Below are 10,530 nucleotides of genomic sequence, written 5' to 3'. Positions count from 1 at the left end.
GCCCCGTCCCCGCCCCCTGCCAGTCCCCGCCCCCACTGGGAGAGGGCCTGACGTCACCAGAGTCACAGCTTGCCTCCAGGCCAGGCCCGTTAAAAATCACAGCTTTATTCTCAACTGATTAACTTGTTATTTGACTTACCCAAATACTCCTAGTGTTAATTCAAACAGATCCTGAAGCCACTGCTTCTCAAACCATCTTACTCCAAACCGAAACTGGAATTCATAGGCCAGAGCATTTAGACTGAGTCTGTCTGTAAGGTATTTTAAGCTGTCTAATGAAGAAGACATGAGAGCAGGAGTGAAAAATACGAAAAGCCTTAAGTTCGGTTCATAAGTCCTCTGCTCTCTACCCCTTCCTCTCAAGTTCTTTAGTAATACCTGTTGACACACAAGGAGAAAATAAATTACCGGCCTCTTATTTCTTGAAGACTGGTAACCAAGTGGGCTCCACATTTTCAACTATTATGGTAACCCAAAGGTGCTTAAACATCCAAAAAGACTTTTCAGTCCTGGGCTGTAGAGCTTTACTGCCCCAAACTCCTGTGAGTCTAATCCTTAAAAACACTACAATTTGATTCAAGGGGGAAATCAAGCTGCCTCCGGGCTTACTCCGTTAAGCGATCCAAAGGCAACTTCAGATTTCCGTTTCAATCACCATCCCCCTAATTCCAACCATCTAATAAGTGATGTCTCATTGCTCCTGAAATTTTTTTTAAATTTTTTAAAATGTTTTATTTATTTCTAGAAGAGAGAGAGAGAGCAGGGGAGGGTCAGAGAGAGAGGGAGTGACAGACTCTGAAATAGGCTCCAGGCTCTGAGCTGGCAGTCAGCACAGAGCCCGACGCGGGGCTCGAACCCACGAACCGCGAGATCATGACCTAAGCGAAAGTCGGACGCTTAACCGACTAAGCCACCCAGGCGCCCCTGCTCCTGAAAATTTTTAAAGGACTACTCTGAACTGCTTGCATTTCCCTTTAATATTAATATTTTAAAATGTGTGCTGTTTTCCTAAATTTATAAGCATGTATACTTTCCACAACTATGAAGATCTCCTAAAAGGTTGTACTTTCTGCTTCGGGTTTATGATGCTTTTCTGAGTCATCTTTAATTGCCTGCTGTCTGGCTAAGAACGAGAATTCGCACAGTAAAGCCTGCACAAACAGTGTAAACTGTGCATTTCTCTCAGGCTCTGTCAAAACCTGCTGACCAAGCAACTATCAGATGCCTGAAACTAGAGAATATTATATATTTTATTTCCTGAAATGTTTCAACGAGTAAGCTAAAGATTTACACATTTTACTGGACAAAGACTTCAAAAAATAGATCGTTGATGAGCAAAATGAATGAACAGCAGGAAAAGAATCCAGCTGCCTAAACAAGTGACTGAATAAAAAAAATCACACACTAATATAAATACAACTCAGAGAACACTAAGAAATTTGCCCAGAAGGATGTACAGAGTAATCACAATAATGGCAGCCAAGACAAACAGCTTAAGAAAAATGACCTTAATATATAAAGGGCAGGGTTTCTACAGAAGCCTAGAGGTACTGGTTTGGATTGTCCCAGCAGCCTGGCAATCAGCACAGAATGATTAATAAAGTTAGTAATTAAGTTAGTAGTTAAGAAGTGCTCTTAACTAACTAAATTGCCACCGACCAATGAGCTGGCATTTCCGACCTGGGGCTGTTCCCTACAGTCACTTGGAAAGGTTGTATGTGAGCAGAACTGAATTACCTTTCACTGGAAGTGCTTTCAGCCTTCAGCTCAAGGTCTGAAGAAGGGTCTAGGGGTGTGTTAAATTAACATTGAAGAGACAGAATGGGGAATGGTAACATGCAACCTACACACAGGGAAACACTCTTGGGATATGTCAGGAATAAGAAAATTGGTGGAAAGGAATGGAAGATTGTAGGAGACACTCAGATTGCAAAGAAGTTAAGTACAGAACAGTTCTCAATTGGGGCGCCTGGGTGGCTTAGTCGGTTAAGCGTCCGACTTTGCTTAGGTCATGATCTCGCGGTTCGTGGGTTCGAGCCCTGCGTCAGGCTCTGTGCTGACTGCCAGCTCAGAGCCTGGAGCCTCTTTCAGAGTCTGTGACTCCCTCTCTCTCTGACCCTCCCCTGCTCACGCTGTCTCTCTCTCTCTCTCTGCTAGAAATAAATAAAACATTAAAAAAAAAAAGAAATTAAGTACACAACAGTTCTCAGGGTGATCATTACAGAAAATAAAAACTTGAAATTGACCAGGAGAGAAACTTTTAAAATAGGCCACATGCATTCAAGTATGCTGAGACCACTCAGCATCGCAATAATAGGAGAACTGGCTGCGATCACTTTAAAATGATTATCTCCAATCTTTAAGAATCCCTGGGGCTCTGGCTGAAAATAGTTACTCTGTTTGCTAAATTACAGAAGAGGAATGGATGAGTCTACAAATTACAAGCCTCCCAAGAAGAACCACCTAAGTGAAGACCCACGTGGTAAATTCCTTGAAGGAAACAAATCACAGAGATAGAAAATCATAGTAAACTTAATCTAGCACAAAATGAAGATTTAAAAAAATAAACCTATAAATAAGGGGAGATTCCTCCCCTGATGAGGATTGGCTACTGCACCCACCCAGAGAGGTGGTAGTTTCTTTCCAGCCCTTTCCTTCTTTTCCAACCCTTTCCTTCTCTTCCAAGTTGTGATGGGTATACTTTTCTCATTGCCCGTGCTAATGAGCTTCCAAAGGACACAGGAGTTGGCGGTGGTGAGTGGCAATCCAATCTGGGAGCCATTAGGGACAGAATGACTGTGTTCTTGAGCTGTTTGTTTTAGCTGATTTCACAAAATCTTAAAGTGTGAAAGTGTTTTAGATCCAGAAGGAACCTTCAACATCAGCTGGTTCAAACCTTCATTTTTTAAACCACACTTCCAGCGCCTGGAGGGCCGGGCTTGGCTCCTTGCCATCCCGTTTCTTCTCCATCCCTCTCTGGCCTGAAGCAGTTGGCTGCCTGTGTGCAGAGAGCCGTTTGCGCCAATCCCTCTCAGGTGACACCAGGTGATCTGTGGGGCAGGGAGACAACCATCGCTGGTCTGGAATGACATCCATTCTCTTTTGCTTGGACCCACCGACCCATGACCTGGCTGGCTCGACTTCTCTCCCTTGCCTGCCTGGGCACTGGGCTCGAAGCCCCACAATCTCCCGGGCTGTCCGTGTTAACCATCTCTCTCCCCGCCCCACCGGATCAAAGCTTGGCCAACGATGTCAGAACACTGCTGCTGTGTGAATCGGGGTCCTCTGCAGCCTCACCTGCAAAATGGGCATAAAACGCATATACTGTCCTGTATATCTTATAGGGTGATGGTGAGCAAAATTAGCCTTTTGGAAACACTAGCAGTGTTAAAGTTAATGTGTGAAGATTATTACAAATCTAAGTAGGAAAGAAAGACACGATCATCGTGAGATTTGAGAGGCACCCCTGCCCAGGGACGACACTGCCTCACATACACTGCTACAAGATCACGTCAGTCTTGCTTTCCTCCCGTTCCACCATCTCGATGCGTTGACTTTCTGGAAAAATACTGCCTGTCTCAGCAATTCCTGGGAAAGGCACGGTGTATGCTTTACAATAAAGAAAGAAAAGTCAGAATCTCCTGAACAGCAGTCTGGCAACAAAAAAGCCACTATGCCAGATGATTTCTTCCTTCCTTCCTTCCTTCCTTCCTTCCTTCCTTCCTTCCTTCCTTCCTTCCTTTCCTTTCCTTTCCTTTCCTTTCTTTCTTTTTTTTCTAAGAGAGAACAGGAGAGAAGGGCAGAGGTGGGGAGAGAGAGAGAGAGAGAGAATCTTAAGCAGGCTTTGTGCTCAGTGCAGAGCCCTACGTGGAGCTCGATCCCATGACCCTGGTATCACGACCTGAGCTGAAATCAAGAGTCAGAAGTTCAACTGACTGAGCCCCCCAGGCGGTGCCCCTGCCAGATGATTCCTAATGGACTAGTTCCTTAAAACCTTGCTTTCGACACCTACCAGGTGACTAACAGAGGCAGAGAAAGAAGAAAAACAGAGCCCAGATGGAGACCCTAAAGAACACAATCAGGCAAATGGAGAGAGGCTGGGAGACCTGAGGGCTTCTGGGAAGTGATTGCTTCACCTCGTGCAATCGCCCCAGCGCACAGGGACGCACAGCCGCTGCCCTGCACACACTCTGAGGATCCGCCGTGCTCCTTCTGGAAGGATGTGGGATCCCGTTTTCCCATCCCGGCCTTGCTGTTCACTGGGTCTCCTCACTCTTGTAAGGCATGTGTCTGAGGGGAAAGTGGGACTACTGATTTTTTCCCGGTCAACTGCGAACTGCTGGATTTCATTATTTCAAGTCTGTCTTGAAAGGAGCTGTGATATCGTCCTGGGCTGCTCACTGTGGATTGAGGACACCTGTAACAGGGATGCCTGAGCTCCTGAACCATCCACTGCCCTCACTGGGAAGCCCAGACCAGTACACAACACGGAGGAAGGAGCAGCCCGGCTTGCCGCCCACCGCCCATCCTGCTCGGCCGTGCCGACTGAGGTCCTGGATGCACCAAGGTCCAGCCAACCACCCTGCAACCAGGGGTTGAGTTCATTTCACAGTCTGTGCCAATGGTTTGTAAAAAGATGTGACACGTTTTTTCCAAATCCACAAGAGACAGTGCATCCTTGAGCTGCCAGGACACATTTCACGTGAAACATGAAAAATTCCAGGAGCTGAGGAATGGAGAACTCAACCACAGGCTAATAAGAGCCAGCCATGGTGATCTAAAGAACGTTAGGAAGTATCGCATGCAGCCCTCATCCCTATTGTTATCACTGGGATCATTCCTACGTCACTTTATAGTTGGCCACATGCTGCTGGACAGGGTCACAGCCCGGCTCTTCCCCGGTGTGCAAGTTACACGGAACTACAAAGGCCGCCAGGCTGAGCCAACGGCACCAGAGAGATGAGCTGCAGGTCATGACCCTCCCTCAATTTATGCCAAATAAACAGATGGAAATTCACACCCCACATGCAGGGATGCGGCCCAAGGAAAACCCCAGAACCTGTCACATCCTTCCTCTCTGTGTCCCCATCCTTCTCCCCACCCCCACACCCACACCCCCACGCCCAATCCCATTACCGATAATGGGAGTGCAGTCAGTATGGGATGGAGTGAAAAGAAATGGTTAATGTGGATGGAGAATCAAGTTTGCTGGATAAAAGTCATTCATCTAGACCTCTCCCATTAAAGGAAAACTTACAAGAGAAAACAAGGAGTAGGTTTTAAGGGTTGGAATCCCAGGAATAAAGTGTGAGGAATAAGCTTAGGGATCCCCCAGGCTTATACCAATGGGTTAACAAGGCATAAAGAAGCATAGAGACATAGGATGCTCACACCCGAGTTTGGGTAAACCAAGAATAGGGAGGTGCTAAGGCACCCCAGAATAGCGAGGGAGGGGTAAAGGCCCCATAATAGAGAGTCGTGCAAAGGCACGTACTACACAGGTATACGAAATAAATAAGATTAGGCATTCAGGGCAAAGCACCCCCCAATTTAGTACTATAGCAGAAAGCTGCTTTCACAGGAAGAAAGGACCAAATTAGTGGTAAACAGGTAAATTGGTCTATAGACGTCTGCACTGCAGGTAAAGCAGCCCAGGGCAGAGAGGACTAACAAAAGAAAAGGTGAGCTAAGATAAACAAACCTTCTGGCCCCGAATGCCCAGCACCAGGATTTTGTTTTATATTAACCCAAACCCCTGACCTCCAATATCTTCCAGACCTCCCTTCCCTCATGTCCACAAGTTAATGTTCACGGATTTTTGTTTCTTTGTGCGCATCCATCACCATGTTTGTAAGCCTTCTGATCCTAATAAAAACGGGGCAAGGACCCTTATTCGGGGCTCTTGTGTTTTCCCAGACATTAGCCATCTCTCTCTCCTATTTTAATCCCGCATCTACTCTCTTGCTAGCCGAGAGAGAACTTTAGACTTAGAGTCTACAACAATAAAGGAATCTTAAATGAACACACCTTTCCAGTGGCCCCTGTCCTTTACACATCCCTGTTCTGTCAGCTTCCACACTGTGGAGTTTCTGATTCCCCACGGCCTTCAACATGTTCTCATGACCACTGGAGGAAAACCATTTCTGTTGGCCCGATCAAGAGGCAGCTAGGATATCTCTGAGAAGGCAGCTCTTCATTCCATCCTGCTAAGATATTTGATCCAAAACACAGACAGAAAATTCAGACTACTGCTTTGATGTCTATTAGAATCTCCAAATAAAAGCCACTGGGTCTCTGGTGCCCAGCATAGAACCTTCTACTTCCAGTCCTTCTCTGACATCCACCAGATGATTCCCAACAAGCTATGCTCAGAAATGAAGGCGCCATGCAAGCACGCAGTCTCTACCAGTGATTTTCTCAGAAATGCCAAGTGCTATTAGGAAGTTCCTTTTCAAGCTTAATATGTAGTTTATCCAGGGGAAGAAACATAGCCTTCCCTTTGAACTTGCACATTACTGAGCTGAGTAAATCAGAAACAGCTTCTCCCCTGATGGCATCCTGAGTTCTAAGCTGGTCTCTAGGAAAAATCTTTATGGGTGATGATAATAATAGTTATGATGTTGAGTGGTCTGTTTCTCCAGATATTTGTCACAATACCAGTCTCTACACCTTCTCTTTGTAAGACTTGACGATTTGCCCGTTTCACAATTTGTCAGCATCTCTCCATCTGGCCTAAGAAGAAATGATTCTCATAAACAACAAAGCCGTTTGTCAACAAAGCTAATGATGCACAGAAGATCCATTGTTCTGGTTGGGGCACCTATGAGATATTTCCCCCCATCCTAATGCCACCCAAGTCAACATCTTCTAAAAGAAAACCAGTATCTCATAGGAAAAACTAAGTTAACAGGATCATGTACAATTAGTTAAAAATACTAGACCAAGCACTCTGATCAATGGAGCCATGTGATTCCACACTGGCTTCTTTCAACTTCCCCATTTCTGGGAGTCCACGCCGCAGCCCATCAGCGTGGAAAAGGTGTGTCTTCCTTCTTAAATGGAAAGCCCACATAAATAACAATGATTTTTCCAGTTGATATTTTTGGCCAGGAACAGCATGAAACCTCGCCTCCCTAGTGTGGAAGAGAGGAAGCTGATGAGCCAAAACTTGTACCTACACACCCAAACTGCCCTAAGGCAGGGAGGTCCTGCTGTACCTCTGGGTAAATAAAGGAGATGCCAAGGGTCACCAGCTGCAGGGTCACCCAGATTATGTGATGTCCCAGGGTGGTCACTTCCCAGTAACACAAACTCTGCTCGGTGCTGGCAGTGCTCTGAGCTCCTGATGAACATCCCAGACTGAGAACTTGGGCAGAAGAAGAGACTAGAAATGAGAGGATCCAAGTTAAGGGATCCATCAGCCTACTGTATCGTGGAGATCCTACACTAAGAGAAGTATCTTCCATGGAGCTCTGGAAAGAGGCTATCTTTTATTGGTTCAGACCCCACAGCAGCTATGGATGTATACAAGGTCTCTTAGTAGCTGCGTCACCAGAAAAACTTCCAGAGTTTTTGCGTCCTCATCTGTGAAATGCCGACAAGGAAAATGGCCCACCTGCCAAACCGGGCTACTCTGATCCCCACGAGTCAGTGTGTGAGAAAGCGCTCTGCACATCTGTACGGTACAGGCCACACCCGCAGGGACACTGCGCATGAATTCAGCTCAAAACACAGAGGCTTTGTGACACAGTGGGGTGGATTCTAAGTTAAGCATGCCCTGGCTCCTTCCCTCAAAGAGCCGTCAGCTCGTGGGAGTGAAAAGAGGCATATAACAAACCTCCGTGCTGTTAAAGGCAAAAAGAGAAATAAGTAGGACACATCTGGATGGCAGGAGCAAAAAGGGATCATTTTAAGCCTCAAATATAAATATATGCATGTGTAAATGGAATAATAAATTCACATGTATATTTCACCTTATATATTACACGTGATACATGCATATAATATATAATACAATGCATGTGTTATGTACAAATGTATAATGATATACAACATACAAAGCACATACTACACATTATAAACCTGCACCTATGTATGTGAATGTGAGTGTGTGCGCGCGTGTGTGTGTGTGTGTGTGGACACATATAGATGTAGAATGACTTCTGCAGGAAGCAGGAGTGGGAAAGATCCTTATAGGCTGAGGCAGGAGGGTAAGGATACGTACGAAGCTGCAATGGGAAAGCATGTGGCATAGTCAATGGTCAGTTTCCTGTAGCTGAAATTCGGCAACAATCCTAATCTCTTCTCCTTCTCCCTGGACAAGAGTTAGATTTCTGAAGGGAAATATTAGGGCTGGAAGGGGTCCTGAGCACCTCCCTAGACGAGCATCTGGGGCTGGCTTTTTTGGCTGGATAGGATGTGATATGTGTGTAAGAGGGGACCGTTATTCACAGAATAGTCTAAGACACATTGGGACAGGCAGTTTGAAGGCCTTCAGGAGTCCGAAATCCCATAATAAAAATGACAAGTGGAGGGGCGCCTGCGTGGCTCAGTCAGTTGAGCTTCTTACTTTGGCTCTGGTCATGATCTCAGTTCGTGAGTTCAAGCCCCATGTCAGGCTCGCTGTTGTCAGCACAAAGCCTGCTTGGGATCCTCTGTTTCCCTGCTCTCTCTCTGCCCCTCTCCCACTTGTGCTCTCTCACCTCTCTCTCAAGAATAACTAAATATTTTTTTAAAGTTTTTAAAAATGACAAATGGGGCACCTGGGTGGCTCAGCCAGTTGAGTGTCTGACTCTTGATTTCAGCTCAGGTCATGATTCCAGGGTTGTGGGATCGAGCCCCGAGCTCTGTGCTGAGCATGGAGCCTGCTTAAAACTCTCTCTCTCTCTCTCTCTCTCTCTCCCTCCCCACCCCTGCTCTTCTACCTGACTTGCACTTTCTCGGTATATATAAAAAAATTAAAAATTTAAAAACTTTTTTTAGAAAAAAAAAAGGACGAGCAGTAAACATAGTAAAGTGCTTACTACCATCGAGGCACTGCTATAAGAGCTTTGAATGTATTAGCAGTTGATCCACATAAGAGCCCTGTAAGGTAGGCACTATTATCATCATCTCTTCCCCCAAACAATCAGGGGTCTAGCTGCTACGTGGTTGAGTGAGGATAATCAGATGGCAGAGTCCATATTCTCAACCACGACGGGAAGTTAGTTTTATGATGTATTGTCTTCAGCAAAATAACTCAGCGGAACATGAATCGCTCCCACTTCCCTACACCCACAGCATTGCAGGCCCCACTGCCCAGCTGCATATTCATCCAGGCACTCCTCAGCTTTTTACCTAACATGGGTACATGCGAGTTCCGTCCTTCACCAAAATAGGATCATGACATCGAAGTGCATCTTGTGGACACTGCACAACACGGAGTACAGGGCAGATTCTCACTCCACAGTAAGTGGATAGGAAACATGGCTAAGAAGGAACAAACAGGAGCTTAAGTATCAATTTTTTCTCTTATTGGGACTTCCGGCAAATTGCTAACCTTGAACTTTCTTTTCCTCACCTATAAAGTAAATATAATAACAGAAGCAACTCATAAAGCTTAGCACAGTGCCTGGCAAAGAGTAAGCGCTCAATAAATGCTAGCTATTATTAATAATCATTCATTCTTCCTGATGGAAACACGGTCATTGACTGAGTATCTCCCTCTTAATGGCCACCCCCGCCCTCAGTGACAGTATAGTTCGCCTCTCTTTGTATGATCGCCCTCAGCCAAGGCTGGCAGCGGAATCTCCAACAGATCTCAAAGGGAGAGAAGATGCCCCTGGGGGTAACTTAGTACATAGCAAAATGGGCCAACCAATCTGGTTGGGTGGTGGCCAGGTTCTAAAATATCTCGAAACATTCAGGACCGCCCCATACAATGAAGAATTTTCCCACTTCAAATAACGATAGTGTTTCCACTGGAAAACGATGGCCCCGCTCGGACAATTCTTGTACGAGAGGGAGAGCAGGGAACATCCATCCCATAAACAGGTCGAATAGGTGAGTGATCCGAAATCAGTAAGGAAATCAATACCTCCTTACGGCTTCGGGTGGTTCTGCACGCAGGGGAATCCGGTCAGCTAAGGCCAGGGTATCGTGCCAGGCCTTGCTGACTTCCTGCAGCTCGCCCAGGGACAGCCTGCCCACCAGCGGGGCCAGGTCGCAGCCCCGCCCTGGCAGCAGCAGCTCTTGCTCTTCTATTTCCCTTCTCAGCTGCTCATCTTTGGCTTCCAGCACAGACATTCTTGCTTGGAGAGCTTCGATTTCTTTCTGGAGAAAGGGGAGACACCAGATTTTATAAATTAACCCTGCTTGTGGCAAACCGCTCTGCCGACAATAGGTCGTCAAAGGAAAGTCAGCCATACGCATGAGAGAGCTCCCCTTCGGAGCAGATTTTTGGAGGTTTGCTGAAGTGAAAAAATCACGCCAGCTTTGTATTTCTGATTAGTTGGCATAAGGAAAAACATTCTCTCCCAAGCATTAAATAAC

At 46.0% G+C, this 10,530-nt stretch overlaps 1 protein-coding gene across 1 annotated transcript in view; it reads right to left on the bottom strand.

Annotated features, from left to right (window-relative positions):
• Positions 1-10,530, bottom strand: part of DISC1 (DISC1 scaffold protein) — a 315,034-nt gene that overhangs the window by 234,178 nt on the left and 70,326 nt on the right. Inside the window, 1 exon segment of the mRNA XM_039241275.1 lies at positions 10,076-10,311. Coding sequence (XP_039097206.1) covers positions 10,076-10,311 — 236 coding nt within the window.

Source organism: Hyaena hyaena, unplaced genomic scaffold, assembly GCF_003009895.1.
Source record: "Hyaena hyaena isolate Hyena2069 unplaced genomic scaffold, ASM300989v1 scaffold_193, whole genome shotgun sequence".
Taxonomy (NCBI): Eukaryota; Metazoa; Chordata; class Mammalia; order Carnivora; family Hyaenidae; genus Hyaena; species Hyaena hyaena.
The sequence above is the reverse complement of the archived record's forward strand: the minus strand, read 5'-3'. Positions and strand labels throughout refer to the sequence as shown.